General features: G+C 42.5%; 1 protein-coding gene across 2 annotated transcripts; it reads right to left on the reverse strand.

Moving 5' to 3' along the window:
• Positions 1 to 252: 252 nt before the first annotated feature.
• SDHAF2 (succinate dehydrogenase complex assembly factor 2) lies at positions 253 to 15,024 on the reverse strand. Of its 2 annotated transcripts, XM_078680620.1 has the most exons (5): positions 14,894 to 15,024; positions 11,786 to 11,997; positions 10,505 to 10,614; positions 1,651 to 1,780; positions 253 to 1,556 (listed from the first exon to the last, which is right to left on the reverse strand). In XM_078680620.1, the coding sequence occupies exons 1-4, from the start codon at positions 14,927 to 14,929 to the stop codon at positions 1,653 to 1,655; spliced, it is 486 nt and encodes a 161-aa protein (XP_078536746.1). In that variant the 5' UTR covers positions 14,930 to 15,024; the 3' UTR covers positions 253 to 1,556; positions 1,651 to 1,652. The 2 variants fall into 2 exon arrangements, with proteins under 2 accessions (XP_078536746.1, XP_078536744.1); XM_078680618.1 differs by having other exon boundaries at positions 253 to 1,780.
• Between the last annotated feature and the right edge of the window lie 2,910 nt (positions 15,025 to 17,934).

The raw sequence follows: 17,934 nt of genomic DNA on the forward strand, positions 1-17,934 counted from the left end.
CCAGGGCCACTGGCATTATGCAGCAGGGGAGAGCAGGTTTGAGTAAATTAGCACAATGAAAAGGCAAATTATGCTGCGTATTGCAGCAGATTTTGTGAAGAATTACTTAATTATTTTGCAATTTTTACACTTGTTAATACTGTCTGGGCATAGGTTGCACCTCATTTGTACCAGTTTAACACTTATACATAGCAATAAGCAAAAGAAAGCTGACCAGTCAACCTTTGCAAGGGGCTTTCAACTGCACTGGAACACGTGTCACTGCATTTTATTGACTTTTAACAGTTTGAGCAAGAAACAATTATTGTTTACATTTGCAGATTATGCAGCAGATGATGGAGTATGTGTCAAATCTATAATTATTCGAAAAATGCCACGTTCACACAATTGCATAATTTCAATGTCCCTGTATATAGCTCTAACATACTAAAGTCTCAAAGCTCAAATAACATGCAATACTATTCTTTCATTCAATAAAACTCCCTTTTTTGGACTCAAAAGGATGACACTTTGTGGCAGCCCTGACAGGATCTGAACCTGTGACACGCAGGTTGCACATGGTTCATTGCTCAAGGCACATTAATCCAGCGAGTTATCTTCCATTACTTTGTCTTGTCAATACAATGCAGCATACCACCATAGTAATTTCTGCTGTAAACCACGTGGCATAAAAGGGGAAATTATCCAGTGCATTGATGGGCATAGTTTTGCGTTTCACTGAGATTGCAGGGAAAAAGTCACAGCCGCAGGGCAATTTCTTGAACTATTATGTGTGGGATTTCCAGTAGATACATTCTGGGACGATGTAATTGTTGGAATAAGGCAAGTGGGTCTGAGCAAAAACACATTGCAGCACTGCAGACAGCATCTTTTTCTTCTCAGCTTTAACTGGAACATTCTTATATACTTCCACACCCTTGTAACCCAATTTCTGAAGGCCATCACATTTCAGACACATAATAAGGAATGTGTGATTTAAAACGATACATTAGGGTCACCACTTATCTCCAAAATACAATCGGGTTGGTGTGCAGCGACTGGAAATAATGCTGACCAAGATAAATTATTTTCCAATCTCCAGCACCTCAAATTCTCTCAAACCAGTTCTCCATTTGTGGACTCCACAGGGTGTTATCGGGGAGACTGATTCTCATTTGTATCGTCTCTATAGTAGGAACCCGATATTGTGTGTTGTGTGGGCATATTGTAACATTGGTAAAAGTTGCATGATCCACAGCATTGAAAAATGGAGAGACTTCATGGGATAGATAATTTATTGGTGTCAACCAGTATTTAACATTTACAAGTCCAAATATCATTCAAGGGTGGAAGAGGTGAACCTCCCTTAAGCTCCAAGGAAAACAGAAATATGTGGGCATCAGCTAAACTTCAGCTGGCCGAAGTGGAGGATATCAAGAGAAAATACATTTAAGGAGAAGCTTGATCATAGGAGCAACGCTGGGCCGACGGAAGTGTAGAGATGAGGATTGAGCAGCAGAAAGGTCCTTCACTTTCAGGCCCTGATGGGCAGAAGGAGGACCACGCAGTGAAAGGGGCTGTTGAAGGAGAGAAGGGGAAATATTCACACATCACCGTTTTTACAGTTTTTTACATTCTTTACATGAAAGAATAAAGAAAAATAGGGCCCACTCTTAAGACTTCTCCAAAAGGTACTCCAAATCTGGCTGCCGCAACCTCTGTTCCATATTTCGGTTCTTGGTGAACTCCTTCAGGAGATCCAGCACCTCATTCTTAAACACATCAGGCGGGGTCTTTGCACCTTTGTGGAGTAACAAGAAAAAACAACATTGTACCATGATAATATTATAATCTTTTATTAATAAAAGAACTGTAATTGCATGATTGCACTAATTCCCACACAATGACTGACAGCATGGAAAACGTTATACAGCTGTAACAATGTGTTTGCAGTCTGTGTTGTATATTCAGACGTGGTGAACTCTCTTGCCATTCAATGGGGGAGGGAGGTTTGAGATATTACACTGCTTTTCTTTGAATTCTTCGATCAGTTTAGAGTATGTATTTTGATCCACAATATACCGGGACACACATTTTTTTCGACATCAAAATAGGAGTCTATTGTATGTGTGCTTAGAGACCAGTATATTGATACTCAAAATAATAAATTTATGTGAGCCTTTAGAACCTTACAAGCTCTAATTAGTGTTACAGGTAAGTAACATTTTCCATTTGCTAAATTTGTTGTTGTAGACCGCAAGTAGTGCATAGACGGTAAAGCTGTACCATTACTCAGTTAAAGCAACGGTTAGGGGGAATCAGTGGAAACTGTATGAAAGAGCTTCTGAAACACTGTGAGGCCAACGTTTGTGTCTTACCTAGCTTGTAGGTCGACAAAGAAGTGTTTGGTAAATGTGTGAATATATGTGCACTGCCCCCCCCCCAGCGCCCCCTCCCTCCTTGAAGAGGTCAGCTAATGCGATGTTTCCCAAAAAAGCCACTGTGTCTCCTATTTTACAAAGTGTGCTCAGTATTTCCAAATCTGAAATGAAAATCTCTAAATGTGGTGCTAATAATTAATTAAAAGTTTGTTTTTGAAAATGGACAAGTTCAATCATTATAGAAGAGTTCTAGTGTGTACAAAAGTTCTCTCTGCAAGAGTTGGTGGAATGGTGATAACTGTAGGTAACTCAATGTACTAATATAAAAAGGCGAGACACATTTTGGTAGAAACCATGGAGTTTTGGTAGACAACACTTGAAGTCCACTTACTTTGTACTGCGAATGTACAGCTTCTAGGAATAAGACTTTTCATGTGAGGTATTGAAGAGGGTAAAAATCTAATGGTTCAAATTGTGATCCTAAGTAGTGTATCCTGAGAATCCCTGAGGAGGCTAGGAATAACTCTGGAGGTATAATCTTTAGTTGTTCAATAAAAAGTTTTATGACAGCAATTTTAAATTTAACCAGCTGGCTATTTTGAAGGTAAGCTGCAACCATTGCTAAATGGAGCCTTATGTATGTATTGGCCAAACCCTTTGTACAGTTAGAAGGTACTACACAATGTCATACGCTGAGGCCTAACTGGGATCTCGATCAGGTGTTCTATAGCAATGAACAAACCTCTTTCCTTGGCAGCTTAACAATCCTTAATAATGGGGCAACAAGATTCCTTGAGAATGAACATGCACTCTTTGGGAAGCTGCAGTAACTGAACTAACTGGGTCTTTAAAAGGCTCTTATAAGAATCCTCTGAAGTAGCACCTCCAATATGATTCTGTAGGTTCCAGAGCTTTGGGGCCAAGAAAGAGTGCCCACCTGCTCTGGCCCTTTTGATTTTGCGGATGCCGAGTAGGTTGTAATTGGCTGAATGTAAAGCTCTGCGAGGATCATATATTTTGATTTTATCGCAGATGTACACAGGGCCTTTCAGCTCAATGGCCCAAAATATTAATGTCAAGGTTTTGAATTCTATTCTTAGCTTGATAGCAGGCCAGTGGAGGCTTCTTACGCCATTTAGAATTAGCAGGCGTTTGGAGATATTCAGAAACGGTCAGACTGTCACATTATGGACTTAAAGTTGGTGTAGAAGTGCTTGGCTAGAACCCAGGAGCTTCACCTTGGCGGAATCAGTTCTCAATGTTCTTAATGCATGAACAATGGTCTTTCTAGTGTGCACTGGCAGGAATTTGACGGTCTTCCTTAAGTTTTTAGAAGGCAAAAACAGACTCCTGCAATAGCATTAATGAAAGGCTTGAAAGTGAGGGCATTGTCAAGCTTGACCTCCCAATTTTTTGCAGTATTCGATGGAATCAGGGCAGCGGGGGATGGGGGCTCCATTTCTGAAGGCCACAAGTGGGTCAGATCAGGTATGTTAGGGGATCTGAAAATCAGAATTTCAGATTTAATGGAATTTAGGCAGAGGCAGCTATCATGCATACAGACCGAGGCAAGAAGGTGTTTAAAGGCAAACAAACTGGGTATTATCAGCAAAGGGCACCACATTAAAACCCCACTCTAGAACAATAGCAGGAAGAGACGCCAGATGGATGTTAAAAAGGCAGAGGCGTAGGGCAGAGCCCTGTTGAACACCACAGATGACCATATGAAAGACTGATATAAAAGGAGGGGGAGGGACATAATAGATTTCCACACTGTGTCAATTACTGCTTTTTCCAGTCTTTGCAGGTGTACGTAATGCGGCACTGTCTGGAAGGCCACCAATAAGTCTAACAAAATTACAATAGTACTGGTACCCAAGTCAAGGAGGGATTTGATAAACTCAGGTACCTCTAAAAGTGCTAAATCTGTATCTGAACCCAGATTGTGAAGGATGAAGTACGGATGAAGCACATTATTCGCCTCAATAAATTTCATAACCTGAAGGATAATTGCAGAATCCAGTATGTTCCCATAGGCAGGGAAAAGTGAGATTGGTCTATTGCTAGCAGGCCAAGAAGGGTCAATTTTTTAAGAGTGCAAGGATCAGCACCTTCTTCAAACACGTAGACACTGAGCCAGATTCAAGGGAGAGGTTGAAGAAAGCATTAATTCAATGACTGAGATGCCCTTTGGAGAATATGAGGAAGACACAAGTTAAGAGGCGAGCCAGAATGAGAGTATGTGATCAGTCTCGCAGTCCTTTAAAGAGAGTTTAAAAAAAAAAGGACATTTGGTACAGTAAGGCGTGGGGGTTGGGTATTGGTCCTGGGGTAACCAGCCCGATGTCCGTGGTGTTGGAAAATTTCGAATTGATATGAAATACCTTACTGGGGAAAAAACCTGATAATTTGTCCACAAACTCCTGGGAGTCAGGCACAGATTGATTTTGATATTTTATTAAGGCACTGACAATTTCTTTTTAAATGTGCGAGGTGCGTTTTCTGCTTTATTGATTTGTATGTTGAATAGTGAAGCTTTGGCTTTTTTTTAGGGCACCGAAAAAACCGAAGGTTTGAGAAACTGAAAGGTGAGTATCAGGAACAATTAACTGAATACTGTACAGGGAAGAGAGTCAAGGACTGAAGTGGGCCCCATGCTGTGGTGGGCAGAAGCAAAATGTGAATGATAAATGAACATGCTGATGCATGAAGGAGATTATATATAAAGTGCCTTTAAAGTGTTCCCCTCTGGCCTCCGCGCTTTTCTTTCGAGGGAAGTAGTTTGGTGATGTTTTCTGCGCGATGCCAGGAGCGCAGCACGGATGGCCCTGCAACTCAAGCAGACCCGGGTAGAAACTGGTACCGCATTGCTTTGCAGTGTCTCCTTTCCTTGAGGGATCAAGAAATCCGGTGTCCGCCGTCAGGATTGAGGGACAATTGCGGTAAGAGGTATTCTACCTCCGTCAGGGTGCTGTACGCTGTATGGCTGCCCCCGCACACTTTGCCTCTCAACTTCACGGCTGTTGCAGCCCGAGGGGACCCGAGAAGGTGCTTTTAACTTGGGCGGCGTGGATATGAGTCATGCCATCTCTGCCTACGATAATCACTGGAGCTGATACCGACTAAGTGTGCCCCCCACATTACCGACCTGGATTCATGAACATAATGCATTCTGGGGGTTGTAGTTTGCTTAATGGTCTGCAAGCGTCAACAGGTGTATGAAATTTCAACGGGGAGGAGTCCAGTGACATCATTATTACTTCAGGGGTGGAAATCATTGGACTATTCACATGACTCTGGTGGGTGCAGGGCGCTGAGGAAAGCAACACGAGCCGAAATGCATTCGCCGCCACCTACCTGCAAAACTCAGGAATAAAGTGCCTTTAAAGTGTTCCCCTCTAGCCTCCGCGCTTTTCTTTCGAGGGAAGTGGTTTGGTGATATATATATATATATATATATATATATATATATTACACACACACACACACACACACACATATATACACACACACATTACTAGACAAGCACTATTGCCCATATTTTATATAATTCTTTATTAAATGTTAATGGTTGCAGACAAATGTTAGTGCCTAACAATTAATGAACAACCATAAACTTAATTGGCAGCAATGGCGCCCACTCCAATATCAGTGGATATTGACAAGTCAAGACATATATATTGTATAGGTACACCAACCCAGTCACAGCACTGTATATAATGGACTAGATAAATACAATAAGTTAAGAGCAACTGAAACAAGAAGACGTTCTTCTAGGTTATATGCGTTAATCACTGATCAAAATATGGAACATTCCATGTGTGGCGTGCATCACCCACTCCTTAGCCCACCCTCCACACACACTCATATCGGTCCCAACCAACAGCGCCCCTACATCCTTATAGGACTTGTAGGCATCAGTTCCACACAGGGTATCCACCATAAGATAGCCCAAACTTCCATCCACCCCACAGTACTGATACTGCTTGATCCACAGCCACCCTTGTATCTCTCCCTGTAATACTTCTTATACTAAGGATCAGACCATACAGCATACCCAGTGCACACTGATCATATTACCATGTTCAAGGCAGCTTGCCATCTGACTTTGCTTCTAATTTCACTATATACATATCCCAGACAAGCTCCATAGGCGCACTTCCCCTGCATTCTGATTATTGCATTTATTGTGACCAATTCAGTCTTGCCCCGCTTTTTCAAATCCCGAACTCAGAGGCCATCAGAGGAGCGGTCTTACATTTCCATGCCATTGCAAGGTGCCCCTTTTAGAGTATAAGGGCAAAGCAAAGTGATAGATATGTGTGTGTGCGTGTGTGTGTGTATATATATATATATATATCACTGAACATCCTTTCCAAGAAAAAGATCAGAGGCCATAAGGGGGTTTTCAGAGCAGAACACCACTTTATTTCATTAAAACCCCAGCGGCGGCGGATGCATTTCGGCGTGGTAGCCTTCTTCGGCGCCCTTCGCTGTAGAGAACACTGCCCAAATTGACTCCTCCTGTCAAATCATTTGTAAGCACCTGAGTCTCCTCCCCCCTCAAGCAATCAGCATACCAGCTGAAGTTCGTGGTAGAATGACATGAACTTCGAATCCCAGCAAGCACTGTGTTGGCAAAGTCGGGTTGGTAGCGTGGGGGAGTGAGAAACGTCATTGGACAGGCGCGAACTGCAGGTGAGTCTGGTGGATCAAAGGTCCGCTGAAACAAGGGTGTCAGCCCTGGGCCCCCTTGTTTGACTGCAGTAGCCTGTTGCCCCAAGGTACACTATGAGTGGGGGCTGTCAAATGCGAGACTGTGTGCCCCATTGAGAATAAATACCTCAGTCCATTCAAAGCTTCCTTGAAGTTCCAGGCGGACTCCGGGAATACAGATTCCTCGGTCTCGAAAGTCGCTGCTTCCAGCGTGGCGCCAGTTAAATCCCCGGGTCACTTGTCACTGCAGGGCCATCTGTGCTGTGCTTCTGGCTAGCACAGAATGTATCACTGAACATCCTTTCCAAGAAAAAGATCAGAGGCCATATATACATACACATACACTTAACTTAAAAGAAGAACAAAGAAATCTGAAAAGACCATATTGGCTAAAGTTAAAGTGTGACTTCATCCCTGGTGCTGCCTTCATTTTCCTTCAATCTGTATCTCTGGATTTTCAGTGAGACCCAACTGCAGCAGGTCTTGGAGGCTACTTGCACAGGACTTTTAATACCTTGTGGACACTATGATTGAGGTGCTAAACGTATAGTCAGCTGCAGTATCAATATATTTTAAATATAGGAAAACAAATTAGAACTCGCAGTAAAATGTGGATTTCATCATCATTAGGTGAGCCCCCGAACCACCACGTGCAGGCCACTATGACAATGTGGCATGGCTACCTAAATTAAGCAGCAAGGTTATCTAAATTATGAAGCAAGGTCATCTAAATTATATGGCAACAAAGCTGAAATCTGCGGCATATTCGTTGGCAAAATTACTGCAAACCATTTGAGCTGGAAGCAACTCTTTTGTGAAATGTGTAAGTTATGCAAATTATTTTGAAATGTTTTAAAATCATAACTATGTGGCAAATGCCACTGCCACAGAATCGCATAAATCCAGTGCCCCAGCTATTGTCTATTGTATTATTAAATAGGTATTACTGATTGGTAAACATAAACGCTTCAATTTTAATCTGTGCCCACTATTGGTTGCACTTTGAAGAAAATAACTTTAACAGTCTAGCATCCCCAAAATAAACATGTAATATAAGAAATACATAGCAGACAATGTGTAATATGATCCTGTATTCCCATATTGAGGCTCTGGTGACAATTATAAAACACTTGGCATAATGATTTATAATGACTCCAGAACCCCTTGATGACAATATTAGACCATATTACACTTTTACCTGTTTTGTATTCTTTATGGTTTGGGTGGTGGGGAGTGTGTTGCTATGTGTGTAGCTGACCATCAGAGGCAATTATCTGAGTCTTTGGGGTTTTGTGCGCACCATAACCTAACATTATCTGGGTTTTTCAGTTAACATGTGAATGTTACTGATTTTAAATGTGTTTTTTCAATGAATTTCAGAATTTTTATTGAGAAATAAAATAAATAAAAAAAGGTTATTTAGCACTGGGCAAGGTTTCTGCACCAGCTTCCACCATACTCAGCCTCTGGCCATGAGCAGCAGCAGTTAGATGCAGGGACTGAATCCATTCGCATTATGTCCAGCCCCTGCCCCGCAAGGCCTTCAGAGGTGCATGGCCAGGGACTCCGCAAAGTGCTTGACCTCTGGTCAGTCCTTGCAACAAACCGCGCTTGCATCCAACCCCTGCCATACATGATGTTCAGCCTGGCCATGCACCCAACCACACATGCTTTGCAAGAGGTTCTGCAGACAAACCGAGGCCTTAAGACATTTTTTTAATCTGCTAGTTTACCGAAATTCTAGATTTCAAGATAACTATTTTTTTAATTTAAAAGAGATCTTGAGCTGTACGCAAGTTGTTTTTTTATTGTTCGCAAATGACAGCCCTTTGCTATTTTCATTCATTCTCACTTCCTTTTTTCAATCAAATTTCTAATTCAGTTTTTTTGTCTCTGAAATTCACCAATGGCAAACATTTCTGAATACAAAATGATAGCCTTGTGTTCTCAAAGTTGTTGGAATCCACGAGATTACCATCCACGAAATGTGTTTTCTAATTTTTTTTGCAATATTTTCTATGTCTGCATGTGTCACTGCCGATCAGACTAATTTTCCTGAACATTAATACCTCAAAATCTACTGAACAGATATTGGTCTAAAACAGAAAAATGCATGCTTTCTAAGTAAAATAACACTTCCCAACCAATTATGGTGTAAATCCGTTCACCGGCTTTACCTGCTGAAAGCAATATTTTCTATCCAAAATAGAAATGGGAAATGCAGCATTTTGACACTCCTTTTAACTGTTTTTGAGAGACGGTCGACAGCTTAATCTTTAACACATTATATATATATACAGCCTTGGCTCGATTCTGCGGTCCAATGGCGCTCTTTTCACCGGTGCTTTGACTTCCAAGCAGAGCCCCGCTTCAATATATTTCACAACTCCCTTTTTCCACGAAGGGAATAAGTCAGCACTCACAAAAGTTGCGAAACGCGTTGGTTCTTACTTTGCATTGCTGGAGTAATGATAATGAAATAAAAAGGATTGGGAAAGGAACTTTTGTGAGTGCTGACTTATTCCCTTCTTAGAAGAAGGGAGTTGTGAAATTATATATATATATATATATATATATATATATATATATATATATATATACACACATGAATGCGTATAGTTCCATCAGAGGGTGATTATCTGGAAAACAGTGGGGTCAGAGAGTACTGGCGAGTGGTTGACACTGAATAATGTTATCACTTCACATAGCTGGAATTTAAATTTAATAAACTTTGTTGAACTACATAAATGGAGAGACTTTTCGTTAAATATTCTACTCAAACCAGGGATAGCTGAAAATGTTTCCACCTATGCTGGCCCATTACCGCCATTGCATCACTATACGTGACTTCATTTGTTCTAAAAATATTATTTTTGCATCTTTTAAGCCACTCTGATCCCCCTATCATGGTGTCTTCTTTCAGACAGTATTGGGGTTGGTTTCCTCTTCCCTGAAAATGCCTGTTACCAGAGCAAAGAGCAGTGTACTTACCTGGCGGGTGTGCTCCAAAGCAGCAAATGTTCCACGGCAAATGTGTTACAGTGGCTGAGTGTGTAATGCTTGGAAAGAGGACCGTTTCCCAAGCTCGAACCCATTTCAGTTTGAAATCTCTATCTGAATCCCAGCTGTGCCTTCCAATACCATCTATAACAAACCAGAGTGTCCACCTTTGCCCAATTATATTAGACTTCCTGGAAGTGCCAGCTGCCAAGTGCTATACAACTAACTGCTCTGACGTTAATTATCGCTCACTGGTATATCATCACGCTGAGTTCAAAGTATAAGTGGGCCGAAGTAAATGGCACAGGTACTAACAGTATGTGAGGCTGAATCACGTAGAACAGACAACCGGGGAAGGCCCATGGCTCATTTGTATAACAGACTGCCCCAAGAGAGCTTGTGGTCCATAAGAAACAGCCTGGCAGTACCTGTGGCCCAGTAATAAATGTCCCAGTCATTGCTCGGCTCGTTGATCATCCGATCGTAGAGGGAAAGTTGTGTTTCTGACATCGTGCTAAGATGTTCCTTAGCAAAGAGGCTGTAAAAGTCACGAGAAAAAAGAAATGCATTTAGTCAAGAGCATCCGTGGCAGATGAAAAAAATGGTGTGGTGAGAAAAACAGAGAGCTATAGAAGGAGAAATTGCTCTGCAACAGAAGAATGAGAGCAAGGTATCCATTAAAGGGGCAAATGTAATGTGGGATGCAGCAAAGAGGAATTTGAGTAGTGACAGGAAAGGGCAAAGGTGTGGAAGGTCAGTGTATGTTAAGATCAAAAATGAAACTGGAAAATGCAGGGATGTATGAAGAGTGTGCGAGTGTGGTGCAAGAAATGGTCAAAGATGTCAGTGGGGAGAAAGTCTAATGTGAATGGGAAATAGGAGGAAGCGTTGCGAGTGAAAGTGTTGGGAAGATTCAAGGAGTGATCGAGTAATGCTGGGTCCAGGGTATGATTCGAGAATATAATAAGGGTTAATAAAGTGTGAGAAAGGACACTGAACGTTTAAAAGTTCAGGAAGGAACTCCAAGAAAGGGAATCTAATTGGAAGGGTATGGGGCAGAAAGGGGGATGATATGTTAAGGAGAGCGTCGAAAATCTCTCCAAACAGAAGTACGTTACAAGCTTAGGCAGGAAAGGCATTGTGGGGGACAGGGTGTCTTATTAGAGAGAGAAGAGCACGTTGGAAGAGCCAGTAGTACGAGGAAGAAAAAAGCTCTTGTAGGGAGAATAGAAAGCAGAGGCCACTGTACTGGTGGTAGTCATATGTCAAATCCGTCAGCTGGAGGCAGAAAAGATATCCACATATAGGGGAGCATTAATAAAGGGGGTGCAGAGTCAATGTTAAGAGAGGGGGAGGTGTCAGTATGGTGAGGAAATTGGGTTGAGGTGTCCCTGAAGGTAGCAGAAGAGTTCAATATGCAGTGGCACAGGAGATGCTAGAATGGGCAGGAGGTTATTGGTGACATAGTTAAACAATTAGGGGTTCACGTGTTTGATGCAGCGTGTAAAGAAACATATGTAACACGAAGCAGTAAGTAATGCAGCGAATGCAATCAGAGGAAAGTGTGCATTAAGGAGAGACAGAATGGATGTTGTGGTATCACGAGGAGACAGTCATGGCCAGGGGTTCCACTGGCAAGGTAAAAGTAGAACTGGGTTAGGCTGAGTGACAATGGGGAGGCAAGGTTGTGGCGGGGAGAGTACACTCACCTAAGCAGGAGTCCATTCTCTAACATTCCACGCTTCCTGCTCTCATACACTAGACGGGCACGTTTTACGTTAATAGGCTCATTCAAACGCTCCTCCCACGGGGGCAAAGGAATCTCAATCATATCCTTTTCAGTATCCTCGGGAGCATCACCTCGATAGGTTCGTCTAGGAGTGGCAGAGTAGAGCAATGGCAGCCTCACCGAAGCAAAGCTCTGAGATCAACAAGAAACCAAGACAAAATTAATGACCTCCTTCACACCCACAGAAATCTCACATACAAATATATCCAAAGTGGCCGGTCCTGCACAATGTCAGGTTCGAGGCTCTGGCCAACATGGCCAGTGAGTTCTGCATCAAGGCCGTGGCATCGCCACTGGTTCCCAGAGTCAGCATCTCCTTGTAGAGCAACTCACATTCTTGCAGATGAGTACCAAACTCTCACACCCTGGAGTGGAGAAGAGACGGTCAATGAATTCGTACCCAGAGACTAAAGCGTAAAAAGTTCACTTGTCCAAATATGCCCTCACTCCTTGGACTCTAAATCATGAGCATCTGATTGTGTCCTCTTGTCTGTTATCCTCCTACAGAGCCCTGGTTGGCTTTATTCTGGCCCATACCGTCAAGACTGAACATCCTGACCCGTCGGAAACGAGCTTTTGTCAGACTACCCTCTGCCTGTCTTTTGTTGTGGCTCATTATCTTCACATTATGCCATCCAAAAACCTTCAGACGGCCTGCCTAAAGGCCAAACATTGCCTATTCTCTGACTGTGTACACTGGCCAACCCTCTTTTGAATGACCCTGTGTCCATCTAGACGCTGTGCTCTCCGACTTCTAATCTTCAGGTTCTAGCCATAATTTGTGTGCCTCTTCATTCAGACCTGCATTTAAAACGTTGTGTTTTGCAACAGTACTATTGTCCCAGTATGCTATTTTATGATATCAAACACACAACTAAATGCACAGATATTTCTCCAGTAAATTAATTAATTAACCAGCAGAGTTATCTTATTGTTACATCCAGGAAATTGACACGTATACAAAGATGTAAGGCACCATTAACTTTTTAATTGTTTAAAAGTGAGTCTTTTGTGACCAATTAAGTAAGCAGAACCGATTCACTAAGAACAGTGTTCCTTGTTGCTAAATTCTTTGGGGCCGAGTTAAAATATTAAATGTGCACCTTGGCTGCCAAGAGTCGGTTCCTCATATCTTCGCCCCCATGATTCCACTCCTTACTGCTGCCATCCCTTGACCCGCACATATAATGGATCACAGAGTGTCTTTTCCCACTCCCTGCACTCACTTCAGGGACATCTTCAGGTTTTTGGGGGCCCTGGGTCAAACGTATTTTGGGGGCTCCTGTTCAGAACAGCTATGAATTTATGATCCAGTTTCAGCCCTTTCATGCCCTCTTTGGCCAGGTCACTGAGAGTGCAAAGGCGCACTCATCCAAATTCTAAATGTGTTTACATCTAATATTCAGGGATAGTGATGTATGTTTTCTGTACCGTAACACGGCAGCAGCTCACTAATATTACCGCAAATAATCTCTGCACCCCCCCCCTTTTTAGGTCTCGGCCTGATCAAGCGGATGCGTTGGTCTGCCCAAGACATTTAGTAGCTGCTTTGAGAAGTTCTACTTTCCCGGCGACCAGCTTACTATCACGCGCACGACGTGCACAGCACTTTTTTCGCCGCGTGCGCACAACTCGTGTTTTTTTTTTATTATTATTTCATTTTGCGGCCAATGCTTGTTTAATGTAACTCCCAGCTGGGTCCGCGGCCAATGCTGGTCTTGTGTTATATTGGTTGTTTGATTCCTGACTCTGGCCAGAGGTCTCCTAGGTGTCGCAGGATGCCGCTTACGTGACTGCAATGCAACAAGTAATCACAGGTACGTGTAATAAGTCTGGTGGTGTTGACTACGTCTCTTCTTTGCCTCAGGAAGTGACGCCACTGTCGTGATTTTCATGACGGCATCACAAGATATCGGTGGGCGCCTCCCTGTTCACCGAGATCTGCTCCTCTTAACCCAACCATGCGGATTCAAGGGAACCAGAAAGTGCACTTTTGGCAAACAACACTGTCCTGGTAACGAAAGCTGTGTATGCATGTTTGCCGTAGTCTTGTGGGTCTACTGGCGAGTGAGTGTTAAAAGACTTCCCACAGCTGGTCGTAGAACCCACAGAAATATTTGGCTTTTCAGCTAGTTGATTTTTCAAAACAAGTATATTACACAATAAGGCAGTGTAGAACGTATAGTAGCAACACAGGATCTGGTGTAGCCAGTGTTGGGTATGTTTGGTTGAGTATTTTCCCGTGAAATCTGTTGTTTTTCTCGACAACCAATGGGCAATCACACTCATCTTGGTACCCTAACTTACCACCTTTTGCCTGGTGGTCTATTTATCACGGAAAGATGGTTGTATTTGTATCTACAGCTAGCACCAATTCAGTACTTAATGACGATGCTCTTTTGACACCCAAACGCAACCTCTACATTCTACATACAGAATCTTATCACCTAAATGCCTAAATATTATATTTTTGAAATTGGTTATTAGTAACACACAAATACCGTTAACTATCAATCCTTACGTTTTCAAATCTATTTCTGTACACATTTACCTGAGTGCACGCTAGCCCTTAATTATTCTAGAAAGTTAAAGATTTTTAAAATATATGGAAAAAGCATTGGAATAGCCAATAGGTCTCGCTTTTGGGACCTTCTAAGTATTTAGTTATGCAGCACAATATCCTTGGTGCAACAACATCAACTGTTGCGTGGCTAAACACCTATAAGGTCCCAAAGGCGAGATCTATTGGCTATGCCAATGCTTGTCTCAAATGCAAGGTCTGTTTTGATCTCAAACGTATTTTGCGTGAGACAAACAAAATTTTCCACGGAAAATGTTCATAGTAGACTCGCACATCACCGATATTAAAAATTAATTATAGGGAATCGTTGTTTAAAACAACTTGTTTAAGAATTAGTCAAGGTCACTATGGAAAAAGCCCCTAAAGAAAAAGAGCTTGTTCTATCAGAAGGCTGGGGCCCTGGGTCAGAGCCCACTGTGCCCCCACCTTAAATCGTCTCTCACTCACCCGGATCCTTGGCAATAGCGCAGATATAAACATCATGAGTCTGCGAGGAAAAAAAAAACCGGTACGAACGCAATGAAAATTTCCGGTTCAGGCTAAAGGAGTCTGTGCTGATCCATTGAAAGAGAGAACGGACGAGAACAGAAGTGCCATGGAAACAAAAGACGGAAGAAGACAGAGGGGCTCCAGTGGACATAAAAAAGAGACTTTCGCGCACAGCAGATACAAGAGCGCTCTGCTGAAACCGCTGCTACCCGTGCAGTCACGTGGAAGCTATCTGGGAAACCTCTAGGCGGACACGGAATTGGTAGAAGTCGGGACAGTAAAGATATTTGAGTAGACAAAGATGAGCACAACAAGCTCTATAACATCCGGAGCACGTTCGCTGGTAGTCACGACCTGTTTGATCGTTTTTCATGTGAAATTCTTGTCTAGGAATACAGTGCTGCCAAGTTTTCAGTCTTTCATTTATTGTGAGATTTCTATATTAGTAGTGCAGTTATGACCGACACCTTCGTGTCTGATGTTACATCTTGATTCCGAGTCAGGACCGGAGGCTCCGACTATGCTTTCTCCATTGCTGCCAAGGTTTCAGATTGCTATGTGTGACATTTTTATAATGTCAGTGTAATTATGAGTGACATTCCAACAACTATGAGTGACACTTTCTCCCGAACAATATCAAGCAATGAAGACGAGGTAAACATATAACTATTAGGAAATTACACCCATTAGAGCAACAAGAAACTCTAAGGAGATGTTAAAATTGCTGGAAAGCCCCAGAAATGGAAGGGCACACACATAGCTAGGGCTCAAAATTCGGCCGCAAAGTGTAATTTTTTTCAAAAAGACACATTGAGCAATTTAATAAAAATCAATTCGCTGATTAAAGTACAGCACCACCAGCTATTATTAACCTGTGGCTGAGAGTAAGTTGCATGGCTATTCTAAGCACATAACATTACAGTACAATGAGGCATGATTGGGAGGGGGCTTAGGACAAGCCTCAGGAGAAGAGGCTGACTGAGGTACACATAGCCTACCTATGTAGGCTGTATTATTTAAAAAAAATACATTTTCTGAGACACTGACTAGCAGTAATAATTCTAAATGTGTTTCATGCAGCAGGCTGTAAGACTAGTCTAAAAAACATATATGGCACAGAATTGGTTACTTTAGAATACTCCAGCTATTTGGCAGAAACATGTTGAACCGCCACTGCCATTTCATACTTTTGCATGGCCATTGCTACCCTTGGTCTCACAGATCAAAAAGTTAGTAGCAGGAACAGAAATTAAACAGGGCTCAGAAGACTTGTTAATATCCTGTAGTTTCCATTCCTTGACTTCGATATACCCTTGGCAGCCAATAGAAAGCTGTTGAGGCAGAGGGAGGGAAGCGACAAGCAAGGTGTCAAACGTGCATGACATTGGGGGAGAGCTGGGTTGGTCAAAGGGTGCATGATTTCACAACTAGTACACCAGATAATTTGGTTAATTTGGTCGATGATTTTATAGTCCCATTAATTGATACATGTTCTAGAAACCCACTTTGTTGAAGGGCTTGGGTATCCCACCCATAATTGAAGATTTGGTCAAATGTGTATTAAATGGCCCATGTTAAAATACATCTTGTCGAAAAACACAAACAATGGATATGTTTGAAAGCCAACTCTAAATATAATTTAGCGTAATGGTGTAATAACATTTAGAATTGGTGTCCGGTAACTGCATAATCATAATTAGTATCTGGTAATGACCGTAGAAGTGCGAACAGATCTTGACACAACCTAGAGGTAGCAAGAGTCAACAATCCAGATAGTGGCCTTGTTGGGGTTTACTTTGTGGATCAGTTCCAATATATAATGTCGATACATTTTCAACTAAACCAACAAGCAAATGTGTTGGTTTAGCTACAATCATATGAATCTGAATAGCATGTAGGAATGGGGAAAGACTGACATCTGATTTACTGAACTAATGCTAGATATGCGACAGACCCTGTTCCAGCCCCAAGTGGCCTCTAAGCAGCTTTAGCGAGCCGCTGTCTGTTTCCTCTTCGATCAATGTGCTGCTGCAGAACCAACACATTTTACATTGAAGTATATTCCGCTTCCTACAGTCAAAGTACACTAGAGAAGCAGGATGTAATGGTGGCATGCTCCCTGAGCAGCTTTACATCAGTTTCGACAGAAGAGGTTCTCAAAGGCCTGACCACGGCCAAGTCAGGGTCCCCACTGGATATCTGCCCTCCTAGGATTATGACACTCCTAGTTTCTAGCAGTCTGCAAGCGATCACAGACATCTTTAATCGGTCATTACTCATGGGCTCTATTCCATCACCATGGAAGGAAGCCTTTGTGCACCCAATTTTGAAAAAGCCTGCGGCGGACCCTTCTATATTGGGAAACTATAGACCTATTTCCCTCTTACCACTCCTAAGTAAAATCTTGGAAGGGATCATTAACCGCCAACTCAGTACTTACCTTGAAGAAAACCAACTCCTGGATCCTTCTCAATCAGGATTCAGGCCAGGGTTTAGTACTGAGACAGCAATGCTGGAAGTTACCGACTCCCTTAGACTAACCATCGACGCAGGGGGATCAGCAATCCTAATCTTACTCGATCTCTCCGCAGCCTTTGATACCATCTCACACTCTAGGCTGGCGGAGAGACTCGTGGTTTTAGGAATAAACGGGATGGCACTAAAATGGCTGATTGACTTCTTGTCAGAGCGATTCCAAACAGTAACGCTGGGACCGTATACATAAAAAAAGGCACTTGGGTAGAGGCGTCCCGCAGGGCTCCTGTCTGAGCCCTACCCTTTTTAACATTTATATGGCCCCACTGGCCAGGATTGTGGAGAGATTGGGCTTTGTTATCGTCTCCTACGCAGACGATACACAGCTGATCTTTAGCATCGGATCAAACCCCACTCTCGATAAAGCTCGTTTTGCCGAAGGCATGATCATCATTGCGAATTGGATGACAGCTAACTGTCTCCAGTTGAATCCGGACAAAACGGAGCTGATGCTGTTGGGGAAA

This window comes from Lissotriton helveticus, chromosome 3_1 (genome assembly GCF_964261635.1).
Source record: "Lissotriton helveticus chromosome 3_1, aLisHel1.1, whole genome shotgun sequence".
NCBI lineage: Eukaryota > Metazoa > Chordata > Amphibia > Caudata > Salamandridae > Lissotriton > Lissotriton helveticus.

What these genes read in the sequence shown, in the direction of transcription:
- SDHAF2 (XM_078680620.1), bottom strand. Translation starts at nt 14,929, where the DNA reads ATGATGTTTATATCTGCGCTATTGCCAAGGATCCGG. An exon ending in CGCTATTGCCAAGGATCCGG is followed by an intron (nt 11,998 to 14,893) that starts GTGAGTGAGAGA and finishes TGTTGATCTCAG; the next exon opens with AGCTTTGCTTCGGTGAGGCT. An exon ending in GAGAATGGACTCCTGCTTAG is followed by an intron (nt 10,615 to 11,785) that starts GTGAGTGTACTC and finishes TGACTTTTACAG; the next exon opens with CCTCTTTGCTAAGGAACATC.